Below are 20,603 nucleotides of genomic sequence, written 5' to 3'. Positions count from 1 at the left end.
TTATATGGTTGATTTGGGCCCAAGAAACATTTCTTATAGCAATGTTGAAAACAATTGTGCTACCTATTTTTTATTTTTTTTTTGGAAACCTTGATACATTTATTTTCCAAGATTCATGGATAAATAGAAAGTTCATAAGAACAGTATTTATTTGAAATATTTTTATAACAATGTAAAAGTCTTTACTGCCATTTTTTAAAAATCAATTTAACGTGTCAAGTATTCACTTCTTCTTATAAAAAATCCCTCTTCACCTCAAACCTTTGAAAAGTAGTGTAGATGAGAAGCTGATTTCAAGTTGGTTGACGCTGCAGAAATATAAGTCAAGCAACTAACCAAATGTAGATTTGCTTGTCACGGCTGTAATTCGAAATTCGAAACATTGCTTGTTGGATCTGGTTAGCATATGGTTTTGTGAGGGAAAATAATACTACTTTTGTCCAAATACATTTGTCTTTCACCTCAGGTAGCAGAAGCAGTGGCTCCAACCCCAGCGCTGGGAAAGGACGGAGACCCTCCCCTCGAGAAAAGGACCATAAGGCACCGTGCTGTGGGGGCAGCGAATCAGAAATGGGAACGTGGGTCGGAAGGAGGGGTGAGAGAGCACCCAGTCAGCTAAGTCATCAAAGCCACAGCCGCTCTGCTGCCAGTCAGGCCCACTCCAGCCACAGCAACGCTCATTCTGGGTACAGCCACGGCCAGTGTCACAGCGTCTTGCAGCATAGCCACAAGTTCACCTACAGCCATGCCCCTTTCATTCAGCCCAATCATCTGTCCTGTGCCCACAGTGAGAGAAGTCACGGCTCTTCGTACGGCCCACCGGGTCTGCCCCCTCCTTACTGCCTCGCTCACCTCGCCCCCAAAGCGGCAGCAAGCAACAGCCCACCTGGGGCTCCTCCCGTCCGGGAGCTAGCAAACGTCCCCCCAGAACTCACAGCTAGTCGGCAGTCTTTTCAACACGCTATGGGCAATCCTTGTGAATTTTTTGTTGATATTATGTGACAGGAGAGTGCCTTCAACCCATTCAGAGCACAAGGCCTACTTCCCGCAGTTTGCTTAATTTAATTTTTCCTACTGACGATCCCTGCACTGAGAATGTACAAACTAGTGATGGGTCGTTCTTGAACGATTCGTTCATTTTGAACGAATCTTTAATATGACTCGGGAATGACAAGTTGTTTTAGCAAGGGATTCGTTCATTTCGTGTTGACCGCGCATGCGCAACAGCCAATAGGTTTTGTACAGGAAACCGAAATGATTAGTGCAACTCTCGGGTTCGAGTCGTTCGTTCCTCACGTGACAGCCCCATAGACTAGAGGCTATGCAGTCAGTACCGGAAAGAGAAATGATTAGTTACTTTTCGGTAAAGACTGCTTTCATTTAACCTTACAGGGATGTGATGTGACAAAAGAACGAACGACCCGAAAACTAGGGAGGTGAGGTGAACTAACAGACTGCACAGCCAGCTAAGCAATGAATTAATCATTTCAGTTTTTTTATAATTTGGCCTTGGTTGCATTATAGTTTATATAATGTGATCAGTGTTTGCGTAAATAGATGTGTTTGGGAATTTGGATATTAACATGTAACATTTTAATTATATTCTGCTGAAATGAACAAAATTACTTGGAAAAAGAATTCGTTCATTTTGCTGAACGAGATTCAAAGATCCGAGTCAGTAAAATGATCCGAACTTCCCATCACTAGTACAAACTAACAGCCCAATTTAAAGCATTTAAAGGGACAGTTCACCCAATACTGAGTTCTGTCATTTACTCTCAATTATGCACATGTAGAGTTTCTTTCTTCTGTGGAACAAAAAATTACTGTTGTAATTGTTAACTAACTATCTATTAAAAATTGTTTTCAGTAATTGAAATGAAGCTGAAATAAAATATAAATGAAAATGAGAAATGTTGCCTTGGAAACAGAAGTCCTAAAATGATTTAAACTAAATAGAAATATTAAAATTGAGTCAAATAACAATGACAAATGCACATAATAAATAATAATTATTCTATTAATAAATATAATAAAGTAATAATATGCATAATAAATATTACTAAAACGTTCAAATTAAAATGAAAACTGAAAATATAAAAATAAAAGCTATTCAAATATTAATAAAATGGTATAATGGCATATAGACAATACTAAAAGAACACTGCTATTTTTATATATATATGTTTTTAATACTGAGCATATTATTCAGAATATCCTGACAACTCTTTTAATTGGAGTGACTAGGGACTGGGGCAGTCAAGCTACAAATTGACCAAAAATAACAACAACAACAAAAAACATAAAAGTATCATAAAAGTAGTCATAAGAAAAAGGAGATTATAATTTATTAACAGCTTAGCTTCCTGTGGCCAAAATATATCATATGTCTTCAGAAGACGAAATATAGCCCACTATGTTGCATGGACTATACTTTTTCTTTTTCTTTTTTTGTCATTTCGGAGCTTGACAGCCCCCTCTTCACCTCAAACCTTTGAAAAGTAGTGTAGATGAGAAGCTGATTTCAAGTTGGTTGACGCTGCAGAAATATAAGTCAAGCAACTAACCAAATGTAGATTTGCTTGTCACGGCTGTAATTCGAAATTCGAAACATTGCTTGTTGGATCTGGTTAGCATATGGTTTTGTGAGGGAAAATAATACTACTTTTGTCCAAATACATTTGTCTTTCACCTCAGGTAGCAGAAGCAGTGGCTCCAACCCCAGCGCTGGGAAAGGACGGAGACCCTCCCCTCGAGAAAAGGACCATAAGGCACCGTGCTGTGGGGGCAGCGAATCAGAAATGGGAACGTGGGTCGGAAGGAGGGGTGAGAGAGCACCCAGTCAGCTAAGTCATCAAAGCCACAGCCGCTCTGCTGCCAGTCAGGCCCACTCCAGCCACAGCAACGCTCATTCTGGGTACAGCCACGGCCAGTGTCACAGCGTCTTGCAGCATAGCCACAAGTTCACCTACAGCCATGCCCCTTTCATTCAGCCCAATCATCTGTCCTGTGCCCACAGTGAGAGAAGTCACGGCTCTTCGTACGGCCCACCGGGTCTGCCCCCTCCTTACTGCCTCGCTCACCTCGCCCCCAAAGCGGCAGCAAGCAACAGCCCACCTGGGGCTCCTCCCGTCCGGGAGCTAGCAAACGTCCCCCCAGAACTCACAGCTAGTCGGCAGTCTTTTCAACACGCTATGGGCAATCCTTGTGAATTTTTTGTTGATATTATGTGACAGGAGAGTGCCTTCAACCCATTCAGAGCACAAGGCCTACTTCCCGCAGTTTGCTTAATTTAATTTTTCCTACTGACGATCCCTGCACTGAGAATGTACAAACTAGTGATGGGTCGTTCTTGAACGATTCGTTCATTTTGAACGAATCTTTAATATGACTCGGGAATGACAAGTTGTTTTAGCAAGGGATTCGTTCATTTCGTGTTGACCGCGCATGCGCAACAGCCAATAGGTTTTGTACAGGAAACCGAAATGATTAGTGCAACTCTCGGGTTCGAGTCGTTCGTTCCTCACGTGACAGCCCCATAGACTAGAGGCTATGCAGTCAGTACCGGAAAGAGAAATGATTAGTTACTTTTCGGTAAAGACTGCTTTCATTTAACCTTACAGGGATGTGATGTGACAAAAGAACGAACGACCCGAAAACTAGGGAGGTGAGGTGAACTAACAGACTGCACAGCCAGCTAAGCAATGAATTAATCATTTCAGTTTTTTTATAATTTGGCCTTGGTTGCATTATAGTTTATATAATGTGATCAGTGTTTGCGTAAATAGATGTGTTTGGGAATTTGGATATTAACATGTAACATTTTAATTATATTCTGCTGAAATGAACAAAATTACTTGGAAAAAGAATTCGTTCATTTTGCTGAACGAGATTCAAAGATCCGAGTCAGTAAAATGATCCGAACTTCCCATCACTAGTACAAACTAACAGCCCAATTTAAAGCATTTAAAGGGACAGTTCACCCAATACTGAGTTCTGTCATTTACTCTCAATTATGCACATGTAGAGTTTCTTTCTTCTGTGGAACAAAAAATTACTGTTGTAATTGTTAACTAACTATCTATTAAAAATTGTTTTCAGTAATTGAAATGAAGCTGAAATAAAATATAAATGAAAATGAGAAATGTTGCCTTGGAAACAGAAGTCCTAAAATGATTTAAACTAAATAGAAATATTAAAATTGAGTCAAATAACAATGACAAATGCACATAATAAATAATAATTATTCTATTAATAAATATAATAAAGTAATAATATGCATAATAAATATTACTAAAATGTTCAAATTAAAATGAAAACTGAAAATATAAAAATAAAAGCTATTCAAATATTAATAAAATGGTATAATGGCATATAGACAATACTAAAAGAACACTGCTATTTTTATATATATATATGTTTTTAATACTGAGCATATTATTCAGAATATCCTGACAACTCTTTTAATTGGAGTGACTAGGGACTGGGGCAGTCAAGCTACAAATTGACCAAAAATAACAACAACAACAAAAAACATAAAAGTATCATAAAAGTAGTCATAAGAAAAAGGAGATTATAATTTATTAACAGCTTAGCTTCCTGTGGCCAAAATATATCATATGTCTTCAGAAGACGAAATATAGCCCACTATGTTGCATGGACTATACTTTTTCTTTTTCTTTTTTTGTCATTTCGGAGCTTGACAGCCTGTCCCCATTCCCTTCTATGATATGCAAAGGAACGAACAGGATATTAAAAAAAAAAAAAAAAAGTACTTTTTTTTGTTAAACAGAAGAGAGAAGATATTCGAGGGGAAAAAAACAAGAGTGAGCAAATGACAGATTTTTCATTTTTAGGTCAACTCTTTCTTTAAAGGAGTACTTCACTTCCAGAATGAAAATTCTGTCATCATTCACTCACCCTCCACTTGTTCCAAACCTGTATGAGTTTCTTTCTTCTGTTGAACACAAAAGAAGATATTTTGAAAAATTTTGGTATCTGAACAGTTGATGGGCACCATTGACTTCCATAGTAGGAAAAAAAAATACTATGGAAGTCAGTAGTGCCCATCACCTGGATACTAACATTTTTCTAAATATATTTTTTGTGTTCAACAGAAGAAAGAAACTTTCTTGAGTACATGACAGAATTTTCATTCTGGAAGTGAACTACTCCTTTAACGTTGATTCAATGTTTTTTCAATCATAGAAAGATACTAAAAAAAAAAGCACAACTGCAGAGTTAATTTACTCTGACACAAAAACTACAGTACTGCAGTAGCAGCACAAGATACCACAACTAATAAGCGTTTAACAAGAATGTCAGACTGCCTGCTTCTTATGCTCGAAGCAGCATGTAGCTGCTCTACACTTTGCACAAGTTACAAGCCAGAAAACTGGCATGACAGCTCTTGAAACAGTCTGTACTTTTAAATGTATCCATGCGGTGGATGCTTTTTTTTTCTTACACAGTTGCATTTGACTTTACATTCACAGAGTCATAACCCTGTTGACAATCAGACATTATAACATCATAATGTCCCTAAACATTGTTGAATGTATTGTCTTGTGAGGCTACAACTCAAAATTCCCTCATTAGCTTGATAGCATGTTAAGCAATCATTAAATAAATGCTTGGACGTGTTCATTTTAGACTCATGGTTGCCAAATGTTGCAAAAATACCCGTCATGAACTCTAAATGTACATGATACATTTTAACAATAACAAACAGGTGCTTTTCATAGAGTACGTGAACTGACTGTTCAGATGTCACCAGTTGTCTTAGCATTTACCACTGTATTACGACCGTCACTGTACAGTTAATGCAGTAGACTGGTAGTAGGCCCTGTAAGTTATAACATAGATATTAAAACAGGCAGATAGGCTAACCAAAGTCCCTTGAAAATTAGTGAGTCATGATTTTTGTTCTAAAACAGTTATTTTTATGGAGGAAAGGTAAAATTTACTGGTAAAGCAGTGAGGTGTTGTCTTTGTTCGTAGTGTTCCGTTCCATGAACTGATCTATCTGCCTGAGCCAAAACAGGAAAGAGTAAGAGTTTGTCAAGCACTTTTGAAATGTAACTTCTGGGCCCTTTAGAATGAAACACTGATTGCAGTGAAAGCTGTTTGCTTTTTTGTTTCTTCACAAAAGAGGAATAATAAATTGTAAATATGATAACATAAATATATTATATAAATATATATATGAAACTGAAAATAAACTTTTAAGTATTAAGAAGTGGCCAGCCATTGTCTTGAAGTTGTTTTTTTTCTTTATTCATGAACAAAGCTTGTTACAAAAGTAGCTTATTTTGGTCTGCTGTCTGGCACCATCAGGTCTCCAGTATTTGCTATTTGGCAGAAAACATTGGCGTGTCTGGTAAAAGCTTAGGGCGGTGATATCATTTTTCACTATCTGTGTTTTGTCTGCATGATTTGTGCTGCCAAAACACCGGATCATTTTCAAAGAATAGATGTCTCCTGTCTACTCATAATTGTCCTGTACGCCCATGATTATACCATTTTTTTTTTTTTTTAGACAAGCTATGTGGTGTTATGAAACTTGTGAGAAGGTATCATTTTTACATCTCTGAAGCATAGTTTCTGATGGGGATCATATCTCCAGAGTTGAGCTGGAGTAGTAAAACAACATATATTCCACGTTGAACCAATGATCAGAAAAGTTTCTCAAAACTAAACTTCATACCAAAACTTCAGACATAAATTAAACAAAAATTTATTCTGAATAACTGGCAGTGTTGAACACATTGTTGACATCAATTGTCATACTGTTTTCCCAAATATGAATAATAAATTACATACCTTAAGTCATAAAGTCATATAGTGAAGATTAATAAAGTGTGTGTACTGTAGTGCAGGCCATATATATATATATATGTCTGGAATGGATGTATTCTTGAGTCTATAAGGTAACAATAATATAATAAGATAACCTTGTTTGAAATGGGTTTGGCTAAAATAAAATTTTGGTTTCGTCTATACTACTAGGTACTTATACTATATTGACTGGGTTAAATAGAATTGCATTTCTAAAAAGAGACTAAAATACAATTTTCATTGACTAAAACTAGACTAAATGTCATCAGTTTTCGTCGACTAAAACTAGACTAAAATGCTCAGACTTTTAGTCGACTAAAACTTGACTAGACTAAAAAGAGTATGAACGTGACTAAAACTAATAAAAACTAAAATGACAGTTTCACACAAAGACTAGATTAAAACTCAAATTAAAACAGGCTGCCAAAAACAACACTATGTCGAACCCTGAAGCAGATGGACTACAGCAGCTGAAGATCACACCGGGTGCCGCTCCTGTCAGCTAAGAACAGGAAACGGAGGCTACAATTCGCACAGGCTCACCAAAATTGGACAATAGAAGATTGGAAAAACGTTGCCTGGTCTGATGAGTCTCGATTTCTGCTGCGACATTCAGATGGCAGGGTCAGAATTTGGCATAAAGAACATGAAAGCATGGATCCATCCTGCCTTGTCTCAACGGTTCAGGCTGGTGGTGGTGCTGTAATGGGGTGGGGGATATTTTCTTGGCACACTTTAGACCCCTTAATACCAATTGAGCACAGTTTAAACACCACAGACTATCTGAGTATTGTTGCTGACCATGTCCATCCCTTTATGACTACAGTGTACCCATCTTCCGATGGCTACTTCCAGCAGGATAATGCACCATGTCACAAAGCTTAAATCATCTCAGACTGGTTTCTTGAACATGACAATGAGTTCACTTTACTCAAATGGCCTCCACAGTCACCTCCAAGAATTAAGGCAGTTCTGAAGGCAAAAGGGGGTCCAACCCGATACTAGCAAGGTGTACCTAATAAAGTGGCCAGTGAGTGTATCTATATGTATCTATATATATCTATATATATAGATATATATATATATATATTTATACTACTCAAAAGGAAACACTTAGTGATTAAGTATAACACCAAGTCAATTAAAATATCAGTCTGTCCAGTTAGTAAGCAGATAGAGGCCATAGACAATTGCTCTCTCCTTATCTTTCCTGACTGATTCCACAGGTAGTCCATGTCCTCCAGGATAGGACATCCATAGGTGCTGTCGTAAGGAGGTTTGGTGTGTCTCCCAGCACAGTCTCAGTCTTGAGCGTGGAGGAGATACAGTGCGGTGAGCCAGGCTGTTACAAGAGGACAGCTGGACAGAACTGTAGAAGGGTGACGTTCCCCAGGCATGAATCCAATTGTGAACATCTGGGATGTTATGTATTGGATGTATTGGAGCATCCAAAACTGCATTTTTTTTTACTTTTGATTTTTATATATATATATATATAAATGATCCCCCTGAAAAAAAATCACCCCCTTTTAAATTAATCACATTTTGTTGCTTTGCCGACTGAAATGAAGATGGACACAGTTTTTGTCAGAATCGCTGAGTTGGAAACAGAATCACCCCCCCCTCCTAAAAATGACTTGTAAACTCAATCAGGTGGAGCTAATCAGCTTCTCAATGGCACACAAAGCCATTTGACGTTCAACTGTGATCAGCTGTGATCATTTTGATTAGCTCAGCATGAAAAGAGCTTTCTTGGAGCGTTTCAGTCCTTGGTAGTGCAACTGAAGCAAACAATCAACTGTGGGTGGCAAGGCACTGTCAAAAGATCTCCGGGATAAAGGTGTGGACAGGCACAAGTCAAGAGATGGATACAAAAAAAAATCAAAGGCTTTATCAATGCCTAGAAGCACAGTGAAGTCTATTATTAAGAAGTGGAAGGTATTTGGTACAACACAGACCCTCCCTGGATCAGGACATCGCTCCAAACTGGATGAAAGAACCAGAAGGAAACTGGTCAGAGAGGCTAACAAGTGGCCTACAGCAACTCTGAAGCAGTTGCAGGAAATTACTGGTTGTGTCAAAGCAGCTTTACATAATCAAACAGGAAAATAGTTTGTCAATGATGTAAGAAGACCATAAAAGAGTCATTTTTCAGCTAAAGTCAGTTCATTGATGATTCAGTGATTTCATCATCCAGTTCAGTTCTCTTCCAATTGTGTGTGTGCAATCAGTCAAGTGTCCCCAACTAAGCAAGCCAAAGGTGACAGTGGCAAGGAACCAAAACTCTATCGGTGACAGAATGGAGAAAAAACTTTGGGAGAAACCAGGCTCAGTTGGGGGCCAGCTCTCCTCTGGCCAGACAAAACCAACATGGCATGGTTTAATTCCAGGCTGCAACACAGGTGCAGAGGTCTTGTCTGTTTCCGGTGTTGTTGTGCCGTCGACGAGGTCTTCGCAGGGGATCTGTCTCTGGGGCACATCTAGTTGACGTGGTCTCCACTGACATTCAGGACTGTAGAGGTCGTCTCTAGGTGCTGATCCACCATCTGGACTGGATACAGACTGGATCTGGGTGGCTACGGTGACCTTGGAATAAGAATAAGGGTACATTGTATGTTATGGGAAGTGTTCCTGCATGCATTGTCACATGCATTGTGTGTATTTGACAAAAATAATATCACACATTCTCCACAAATGTGGCTTGTATGGAAAAAGCCACTCCTCAAGAAAGGCCACATGCAGTCACGACTGAGCTTTGCCAAACGCATCTTGAAGATTCAGAGGCAGATGAGACTAAAACTTAATTATTTGGCCACAACGCCAAATTGTGCCGTCGACGAGGTCTTCGCAGGGGATCTGTCTCTGGGGCACATCTAGTTGACGTGGTCTCCACTGACATTCAGGACTGTAGAGGTCGTCTCTAGGTGCTGATCCACCATCTGGACTGGATACAGACTGGATCTGGGTGGCTACGGTGACCTCGGAATAAGAATAAGGGTACATTGTATGTTATGGGAAGTGTTCCTGCATGCATTGTCACATGCATTGTGTGTATTTGACAACATCACACATTCTCCACAAATGTGGCTTGTATGGAAAAAGCCACTCCTCAAGAAAGGCCACATGCAGTCACGACTGAGCTTTGCCAAACGCATCTTGAAGATTCAGAGGCAGATGAGACTAAAACTTAATTATTTGGCCACAACACCAAACGATATGCCTGGCGGAAACCCAATACAACTCACCATCCAAATAACACCATTCCTACAGTAAAACATGGATGTGCTGATATCCTGTTATGGGGTGTTTCTCTGCAGCAGGGACTGGAGCACTTGGCAGGATAGAAGGAAAAATGGATGGGGCAAAATACTGTCAAATTCTTGAGGAAATCTGCTGCCCTCTGCCAGAAAGTTGTCAATGGGAAGAAGGTTTACCTTCCAACATAACAATGACCCAAAGCACACAGCAAAACTGACCACAGTGGCTAAAGAAGAAAAGGTGAATGTCCTTGCATGGCCTAGTCAGAGCCCAGACCTAAACCACATTGAAAATCTCTGGAATGATTTGAAGACTGCAGTCCACAAACTGTCACCATCAAATTTAACTGAACTTGAGAAGTTCTGCAAAGAGGAGTGGACAAATATTACAAAGTCTAGATGTGCAAAGTTAGTAGAGACATATACCAACAGACTAAAGGCTGTAATTAAAGCAAAAGGTGGTTCAACAAAATACTGACACAAGGGGGTGATCCTTTTTCAACACAGTGAATGTGTTTTATTTTTTTCTGACATGTTGGTGTTATATCTTTCACTTGGATGTTATAAGTTGCACTGAGTAAATACAGCTGGATAAAACAAAAACTGTCTATCTTCATTTCAGGCTGCAAAGCAACAAAATGTGTTTATTTTAAAGGCGGGTGATTTATTTTTCTGTACCCACTGTATGCATGTATATAATAAAATTTCTTACACAGCTCTCTGGAATACTTGATTCTGATTTGTTAGTTGTGACATTCCGAGGTTATTCCCTGATAACAATCGTCCTCCTTAGCAATGCCATCCGAGTATTTGAGGCCAGCACTTTTTTCACGTCTCACATATTACACTGCCACCCTCTCTATGGTTTCATTCAAACGCAGCTGCTTTCTTTATTGTGTATCTTTGTTTTGTACACTGTAATGGATTTAAGCTAATAAACGGGTACGATTTTAAAATGCTTTTATTATCAAGTAACATTGTATGTCCTCGCCTTTATTTATGTGGTGAAAAGCTGTGTAATTAGTGATTTGACTACATTATGTCTTAAATGTCCATCTCGTCTGAAATTCGCCTAGGCATAAAGCTGTTTGTTAGGAACTGTTTATCTTTGCGGAAGCTTTGAGTTTGGAGAGCTAAAAAAATATTTCAACTTAAATCAATATTTTGTGTCTAATTAACGTACATTATCCTTACCTATTGTATTGTAGCATCACGCGCGCGCACACACACACACACACACACACACACACACAGACAGTTCTTTATGTCTACTTTCAGGATTTGTGTGAAAATCTAGTTATGGTTTGGGTCATATTGGGTCAACTATTTTTTTATATTGTCCCACCTCATAAAAGCTTTTTTGAAGAGAATGTTTGATGGTAAGTCTGAGACACAGTGTTCTGAAACACTTACTGGCATATATACAGATGTTTTTTCCCTGCTATGTGTAAGACATTTGCATGAATGTGCCCTGCTCTGGCTCTGACACTACTGCTGCTTCTCAGTATGAGGAAGTGAGCTTTTAACATTTAAGCCCCTTGACTGTATTTTTCACAGAAAGTAAACAAAATGCTTATCACTTAAAAGGGTTGGTAAGTGTCAAGTGGAAAGAACAGATACCTAGATGATACTTAACCTTGGTGTGACACACACTGATGTATATCTCTGAGTCTTAGCAACGTGTGTGTAATATGTGCTGAGTCTGATGCCTGTTTTTTTGTTTTTTTTCTCTGGCCACTTATAATGACGTCCAGACAGAGATTCTTAAGTGAGTTGAGCTGCAAATGACGCGTTTGGTGTAGGCTGACAATGTCATTTAATCTTCCAATGAAAAGGTCAGTGTGGGTGTGTGTGATGTGGTAATGTAGGTGTATGTGCCAGATCATCACTAACTTTCTTTTTTAGTTAATTATATGACATAATAGCAATTTAGATAGCACTACTGAATTTAGGTTATTTTTTATACAAAACTAATGGGGGAAAACAGTGTTTCAGTGACGATGTCTGGAAGTATTATCACTTTTGTTATTGGATATGAAAATTAGTGGATGTTTAAATTAAATGCTCCTTTAATTATGAAGGTTGCACCTCTGAGGAATGTTTAAATGCAAATTGGTAGAAAATTGTGACAATAGTGCAAAATTAATAGAAAGTGATAGAGCCGTTTAGCCACATCTTATTAAGACAATGCCATTTCTCTCAAGTTAGCTGCAACTATGGCCCAGTACCTAAAACGTATATTTTTCAAAGGAACTGTCATTTCACTTGCAATTATTTCAATCTTTTTTTTTTTTGCAATTATTTTCAGTGGTGAATTTCGAGGGGGGACTACATGGTATGTGTGTTGGAGCAGGGTTTAATCTAAACTCTGCAGGGCTCCGGCCCTCCAGGAATTGAGATTGACACCCCAATCTTAAGCAATTTTAAAACCAAGGGAGACCACAGACATGAAGACAGATTCAACAGATTTTTTACCTAATAAACCTCTGAACGCGTACACTAGATGATGCGACCAGACCGCAAGACCACACACTTGTCGATTTCACAGTGACACGTGATCTCACTGAGATTTGCAAGATCAAACGTGACTAGAGTATGGAAGGCCAAAAGGGCCAAAACACGTGAATATGAACACGCCAACAACACGTTAAATACGCATATTTCACGTGTATATAGTGCAGATTTCACTCGTTAAATACATGTTGTTTGCATGTGAAAAATTAGTGCGTTAAACACGCATATTCAACACGTATATAACATGTTAAATACGCGTAAAATACACTTTAAAAACCAGTTTGAATGGGTCAATGTCATTGGCTGTGACAGGCCTCGAATCGGAACATCGGGGGAAAATCTTCAAGTGTGTGGTCAGGCTTACTGAACAGAGCGTGAAAGCAGACTGCTTTAGGTAAATTATCTGTGACTTTGCCGAAAATCTGAACATCTTACTTTAATGGATAAAGCTGTGTTTGCGTACCTGAAAAGATCCAGGTCTTAATGTAAATGCTGTCTAAAAATAATGTAGTCTAGCCCGAAAAGACCTTGCATTTCCGTTAATGAGACATATAGATTTAAAATGGTATCATAACCTAACACACTTGCACAAGCACGCAACATATCCAAAAACACACACTGTAATCGAGAAATAGATGCCAGATTTTGCACACGCAGTGCATGTCTGTGTTTGCGCTATGGAGAGCACCATAGGTTTCTATTTACAACGCGTTCTAGCAGCATTGAGCAGTGTAGCCAATCACAGGGATATCTGTTGATTTCTTGAACGCATTGCCAATCAGAGGTGTTTAAGTTAGTCAAAAACAGTTTTTTTCAGTGCTGAGTTGTCTCATTATAAAATGATGAATTATTTACATGATGTAAACAAGAGATTCATTGTGCAGTGTAGAGCTTCATTCATTATAAAAGAAGTTTGTGAGTTTGCCATGAACTGAGATGAGTGACAGCTTTTCAGTGATTCTAAAGAGAGTTTGCACATGTGATATTGATTTTATACAACAGTTCAATAAACAATAAGTTAATATTATGTGACTTAGAGCAAAGTCAGACAGCAATGTTCCTAAAATCAATTTCATCATCGAAAATAGGTCCAAACAAAGTCACAGCTGCCGCTGCACAACTCCAATAAGCAAACACAGCGGTGTTTTGTTTATGAATGAATGCGTATTTGAATGAATCCAGTGAGTCAATGATTCAATTACCATAAAGACAGTCGCTTTGTTCATGAATGAATCAGCCGTTTGAATGAATCGATTGAATGATTCAGTGACAAAGACAAGTGACTTACCACCACCTACTAGCGGTTTTATTTTAATTGGAAAGCATAATTTCAGTTATTTAAATCATTTAATATTTCTATATTCAGAACATTATATTTTTAAAAATGTATCTCATAACATTGTTATTGTAAATTTAAATGCATTCGTGCCACCTCATTAACCTCATTAATTGATTCAGTGACAAAGACAAGTGACTTACCACCACCTACTAGCGGTTTTATTTTAATTGGAAAGCATAATTTCAGTTATTTAAATCATTTAATATTTCTATATTCAGAACATTATATTTTTTAAAAATGTATCTCATAACATTGTTATTGTAAATTTAAATGCATTCGTGCCACCTCATTAACCTCATTAAACACTGTAAATATACCTAAATACCACTTTTGTGTTCTTCCATGCACCTCTGTAGTGCAAAGATAAATTTGATTGGTAACTTATTCTTCCTGATTGTGTCTTATTATTCAAATTCAATTAATTTTTTTCATAATTTTTTAAAAAGAGGTTTCAGATGTTATCTGTAATGTTTATGGGTATTTCGGGCAGGATAATGTTAAGTTGGGTGTATCTGCCATCTGCTGCATACTGACACAGGTAATTGACCGCAATTACGGGATTGTAAAAAGCGTTTACGTCTTCATGGAACTCCTCATTACAACTTGTAAAATGGGAATTTCCTGAGAGCTACGACTTGTAGGCTACCACCTAAACGCTGATTTTGACCGCTTTAGTTTTCCAAGTCGCCACAATAACGTTGTTCTGTTTCCGGTGGTAAAAACAGCCAGGATTTAATAAGTTCCCGAGGAAATTGGTTAACTTTTTACAGGTAGGCTATGTTTGGCTTGTGCTTTAATATGTATTAACTCATTAGGCCTATTACAATTTTTTTTTAAACTATGGTATCGTTTTATTGTTGTGTTAGTTGACGCTAGATAGTCTGCCAAGTTTTGCATTGCTGACTGTACTACAAAAAGTGTCTTGTACAAATTACTTTTATGTTCATTAAAATGCTTTCATTACCATATAACACGCTTGTCTTGTTTTGTTTATGGGTCTATTTCCTTGTGTTACCGTAAAAAGCACGCAAGCAAGGAGCAGCAGCAGCTAACGTTAAAGAGTCGTTGACAAATCACCGGATTCTTGAAAGTATTATATGGAACTTTGGTTGCCACATAATATATTCCTAGCCTCCTTCAAGCTCCATTCCAAAGCCAGGAGTAAAAAGGAAATATTTTAAATATAGGCTTAGGAGGAGGTCGAAAACGCTGTGCAGCAGAGTTTCTAAATGTCGATGACAGCGAATAGTTTGTGCTGCTTCCTTCGGACAGCTGAGTCATGATGCGTCACTAACCAGTTTACGTGACTAGTTGGCAAAAAAGTACAAACTACGTTGTTTCGCTGTTAACGCTTTATATAGCGACATGAAATGTGTACGGAGAAAAACATGCGGCCGCTCACGCCGATGAAATGGAAGTCAGAGAGCGAGAAAGATATAGAAAAGAGAGAGAGAGGCAACGAGTGAGCTAAAAGCCCCTCCTACTGGTAATGTGACAACGCTTTTGTGAATTTTGTGATCTTTAAATCATGAGCAAGGGGAAATTCTGATCTTATTGCGCGTTTGCTTCGAGTCAGGACCACTACACTCAAAACGGTAAGAATATTATTTACTTGTGACTATTTATTAATACGAATCATATAGATAATTATAACTTTATTTTCTATGCTACATCTAAAAACATTTGTGGATTTTAGAAGTTCATTGAGACTTTGTTTTACATCACTGTTCACTGCTGACAAAGAGTTGAATGAATTGATGAAGGAATTACACTTTTAGTTATTATTAATAATATATCAATATTTTGTCTATTTTTTTATAGTGTTTTATACAGTAGAGATTGTTTCAACAGAATAATTGAGGCAAACTTCAAAAATGTGCCAAATCTAAATTCTGCTGTAAAGCAGCTGTAGCAAAACAATAGGTTCATTATTCAGCACCAGTCAGTTCAGTGTTGGTTCAGTTCAGTTCAATGACTGTGTAAAGTTGATTTATTATGATAAGCAGCTCTGCTGAACACAGTAGTGTTGTTATAATTAAATAAGTATACCCTCCTGGGACCCAGGCATAGAATTTTGTCCTCTGTAAAGGGCATTATAATTTAGTGAATTTCTCTGAGACCATACATGCCACAAGGATGTTCTGGATGTTTTTAAGTTCTGCATAGCCTGGACAGAGCACATTTAAGGCTTTTTAAAGATATCTAATGTTTGGAGGTTTGATAATATCACACCCTCTGCTTGGTCTTTAAATATGTCTGATATTGACAGAATGATCAAATTTAGCACTCTTAGGGAAATGTGATAGTTTTGTAATTATCTTTTTAAATCTGACTAATTTCCAAATTGTTTGTTATAAATAAACATCTCGGAAAAATGTTATGGGGTTTCAAACCGGAATATGACTTATAATTTTCATACATGCCACAAGGATGTTCTGGATGTTTTTAAGTTCTGCATATCCTGGACAGAGCACATTTAAGGCTTTTTAAAGATATCTAATGTTTGGAGGTTTGATAATAACACACCCTCTGCTTGGTCTTTAAATATGTCTGATATTGACAGAATGATCAAATTTAGCACTCTTAGGGAAATGTGATAATGTTTTGTAATTTTCTTTTTTATATCTGACTAATTTCCAAATTGTTTGTTATAAATAAACATCTCGGAAAAATGTTATGGGGTTTCAAACCGGAATATGACTTATAATTTTCATACATGTCTTCTGTAGAGGACACCAGGACAGACATAATGTTAATCAGGCATTATGGGGAGACACAACAAGTCAATAGGGAAATAAATTATTGATCAATATTCCTATGAAATAGGAGATATTCTTATGAAAATGTTGCCCAGTTATTACTCCCATTATTACACTTCTTTTTTCATTATGGTTTGCCCCAAGAACACATTAACATGCAAATTAGATGCAATGTATAGAGATAGACATTGTATAGAATGGGAATACCCATTTATGGACATTTTATGCACATATTCCATGAAGTTTAGTAGTTGATTGGTGAATGAAAAAATAAAACACTGTTTTTGCCTATATGTGCCTTTTCATGTCTATCTATTTATTTATTTTTCATCCTCTACAAAGGACATAAAATAAAATCTGAATAAAAATATATTTTTTCAAAAATGTTTTTCTCCATTCGTTTCTTATGCTCCAACCAATGTAATGGCATGAAAATCAACAAAATTCACAAAACGTTTTTTTTCTGGTTCTCAGGAGGATTATATTGTATTATATCACATAAACGTTTAATTAATAATGGCTTAATGATTTTCCTTAGTTGTTCAATTGTTTTATTTCTGGTGCAGGAAGAAATGATGGCTGCTTCCCGAGGACTTCCAAGGATTTTGCTAATGTTCAGTTTAGTACTGAACAGCACTATAGGTGTTGACACTGGCTGTGATGACTGGACTCTTAATGGAAATGATGTCTGCTGCAAGAGATGCAAGCCAGGTACAGAGACATTAACTGACAGCAATGTACTATTATCTAGTACCTAACAAGATATTTTCAACTTTTATGAAGGTACGATTTCATGATTTACCACTTTAAAAATAATTTATTGGAATATCGAAAATGCCAAACAGCGGATTACACATGAGTGACCAAGTGAAGGAAGTTTCAGATCATTTTGAAAGTGTCATGAAAAGGATGTGGTTTAGCACTCAAAGGGAAATCCTTGAAGTGTTCTGTCATTGCATAAAGATGATTAGATCATCCTTAGAGAACTCAAAGGGTTGTCCCGGAAATCTTACTGTAATAAGGAGTTCTGTGAAGCTTGCTTGAAAGGTCCAGTTTCAAACATTCTGCCATATTCACAAGACAATTGAGACTCAGTGGATGTCATTCTCTATTAGCAGTAACTGTCCCTATGTTTTTGGATTTATCATTCCAGATAAGCAGATGTTATTTTGCATGACATTAAACAGTTAAACATACAGTGGAACTGAAATGTCAATATTTTAATATTATCAGATAAAAAGGTTGAACTTTTGTTTGTTCTATATTTTCCCAAATCCTAAAACATTTTTTATTGCTGGGTTTTTAAAGAGATGGGGGGAAAAAATCCTCCCTCTGACTTTTGGACACCCTTTTGTGATCAGTGCTGAAGTTGTGAAAGTGAATGAAGTGACGTGTGGCCAAGTATGGTGACCCATACTCGGAATTTGTGCTCTGCATTCAACCCATCCATGCGTCTGTATAATCAAATGTGTATGAGTTTCAATGGCCATGCCAAAAGTAGTTGCTTGTGGTTACAGGGAACCGCTTGGTGGAGAGTTGTGGAAGAGACCCAGAAAAGCTCTGTATCCCCTGTGAACCTGACACTTACATAATCAGTCATGAATTCCACTGTTTGAGATGTACCCAGTGCATAGGTATGATCCAGTTTTACATCCTCATTTCCATTTTAGTTAAGCAAATGAAAATGTAAGGCTATGAGATAAATTATTTTATTTATATACATCATCATAAGCTTTGATATTTGCTTCATATTGAGTACATAATGCATAAATAATATCACACTGAGTAAGCATGAATCTTTCTGTTACATGTTTACAGGTAAACAGTTTACGCTTAAATCTTGCACTATCAGCAGCAATACCGTATGTGGATGCAAGGCTGGATATCGGTGTGGAAACGACAAATGTTCTTTCTGTGTTACTGAATGCAAGGAGGGGGAGGAGCCAACCAAAGAGCGTAAGAATTTAATTGAACCCCTTTTCTTGACCTTCTCTGATTAATAAATTCTCAAGCTATTTAATAGCAAATTGCCTGCTATATTGCTATATATTGCATAATTGCTTATTATTTTCAATTAAATTCTGTAATTTAATGATTGCAGGATCTTGTAGAAAATGTCCAGAGGGAAAATTCAATGATAAAATCCACAGTATGTGCAAAGAATGGAGAAAAAGGTAGAGTACAATTGGCTGTTTTTTTTAAATATAATTTCTCAGAAATACATTTGTCGTAAATTGTAAATCGTCATTCAAACTTTCTTATTCATTCTCTAGTTGTCCTGATGGACAGACTTTGGTCAAAGGAAATGTTACCAGCGACAGTATGTGCACATATTTAGAAGGTAAGTAAATACAGGAGAAGAACATAACTTGGATGGCAAGCAACATACTGCTGCATAATCTAATGTTTTTGTCTACAATTTTTGTTACAGAACCTAAACAAGAACCCTTACCTGTTTTGACAGATAAAAAAGGTAAATGAGAATATCTAGCAAAAAAAAGAACATAGCATCATTGCAGACTTTTTGAGATTGCTCAAGTTAACTGGACTGCATGTCTTTCAATATGAATATCAAATTCTAACCTCAAGGATATTTTTGCATCTTCTAGAACCGACTAAATGGCTTTCAGTTTTCATTGCTGCAGGGATGGCAGGGTTGGCTGTCCTTTGTATCATAGCATCAGTGGTTGCATATGTAAAGGCACAAAACAAAACAGAGAAGCCAAAAACCGATACCCCTGACCAAGGTACCATTTAAACCTGTGTGTCCATTTTGTCTTTCTTATATGCCGTTCTTAGAATAAAACTGATAATGTCTGAATTTACAGTATTGTCATTCCTTTCTTTTAGACCACTCAGATGAGTCCAGGATAATGGCTGTTGAGCAAGAAGACTGTAGTTTCCGTCATCCTGAGCAGGAACAGGGCGGCAGCTCAGAGTCCATCAATACGCAAGACTCAGAGTCTAAACTCATAGTGTGAGTTCACTGGGACAGCATTAATTTTCTTATCTGACTCTAGCATTGCTTCAAGAACAAGAGGGCACAACCACTAAACATCTACTAAACTGTGAAATACATACTTGACTGGGTGTCTGTCAGCCATTCCATGTGGTGTATCAGTGATAAATGGGAACAAAATGGGTAGTTTCATTTGTTCTGGAAAACAAAATGAACTTTCACATCAGAGTTTTTAACTTCTGAAGTATAGTGCACCTTAATAACACAGAGATGAGAGGTTGTTAACGTAGGTGTGCAGTAGCAGACAATATGTCAACACTTTTATGAGAGTAGGCGTCATCTACTGGCGCTTGCGTCACATTTTCAGGTCAAAGCCCTCTTGAAATACCCTGGTGGGCTTCCCCACTTTTCTGTTTAAAACAGCACCTTTAAAAAAAATTAAAAAAAGCTCTTTGGACCAAGAACAAAGAGGATAACAGAAGAACAACAACAAGACTGTTTTAAATGGCATGTTTGCACTTTAACCTATTATTAACCTATTATAACTTTAACTACTTTAATTATTTTTAATTAATAGTTCTTTGTCTAATTGTTTATATATATATATATATAAATTTTTATTTTTATTTTTTTTTATCTATGTCTGGAAATCAGCAGAGAGAGCAGAGTATTGTTTGGTAAATGTGGTTGACCATGTCATGTAGGAAGTGAACTGCCGAAACTAAACATTTGACCTCAAGATGTTTTGTACATATTAGAATTAGGAATAGTTTTGTACATATTAGGAATGGCCTGTCAACTCAGGCCATTCTAAACCCTGGGTTTACAAAATCATGACTTGTTGCTTTTCATTCATTCACAGTTGTGTTCACTGTAGGAATTTATTCTGAGAATTAGGTTTCAACTCAGGTTTCACATGCTACATTTGTAAATCCTGG

At 37.2% G+C, this 20,603-nt stretch overlaps 2 protein-coding genes across 4 annotated transcripts; both read left to right on the top strand.

Moving 5' to 3' along the window:
* Positions 1-2,603: 2,603 nt before the first annotated feature.
* LOC107586545 (segment polarity protein dishevelled homolog DVL-3-like) lies at positions 2,604-3,921 on the top strand (the record flags this gene model as incomplete). Its single annotated transcript, XM_016273969.1, has 1 exon — positions 2,604-3,921. A coding segment is annotated over one exon (630 nt), but the record flags the coding sequence as incomplete, so codon positions are not given.
* A 7,989-nt stretch (positions 3,922-11,910) lies between these two features.
* tnfrsf9a (tumor necrosis factor receptor superfamily, member 9a) lies at positions 11,911-20,138 on the top strand. 3 transcript variants are annotated; one of them, XM_016273978.1, is made up of 9 exons: positions 11,911-11,929; positions 17,273-17,417; positions 18,224-18,340; positions 18,525-18,662; positions 18,808-18,880; positions 18,980-19,047; positions 19,138-19,179; positions 19,316-19,453; positions 19,557-20,138. In XM_016273978.1, exons 2-9 carry the CDS (start codon positions 17,279-17,281, stop codon positions 19,685-19,687), a joined length of 846 nt encoding a protein of 281 aa, XP_016129464.1. In that variant the 5' UTR covers positions 11,911-11,929; positions 17,273-17,278; the 3' UTR covers positions 19,688-20,138. The 3 variants fall into 3 exon arrangements, with proteins under 3 accessions (XP_016129464.1, XP_016129463.1, XP_016129462.1); XM_016273977.1 differs by lacking the exon at positions 11,911-11,929 and adding an exon at positions 14,383-14,717; XM_016273976.1 differs by lacking the exon at positions 11,911-11,929 and adding an exon at positions 15,398-15,542.
* The last annotated feature ends 465 nt before the right edge of the window (positions 20,139-20,603 follow it).

Source organism: Sinocyclocheilus grahami, unplaced genomic scaffold, assembly GCF_001515645.1.
Source record: "Sinocyclocheilus grahami isolate Dianchi unplaced genomic scaffold, SAMN03320097.WGS_v1.1 scaffold83.1, whole genome shotgun sequence".
NCBI lineage: Eukaryota > Metazoa > Chordata > Actinopteri > Cypriniformes > Cyprinidae > Sinocyclocheilus > Sinocyclocheilus grahami.
This window is presented reverse-complemented; position numbering and strand designations above follow the sequence as displayed.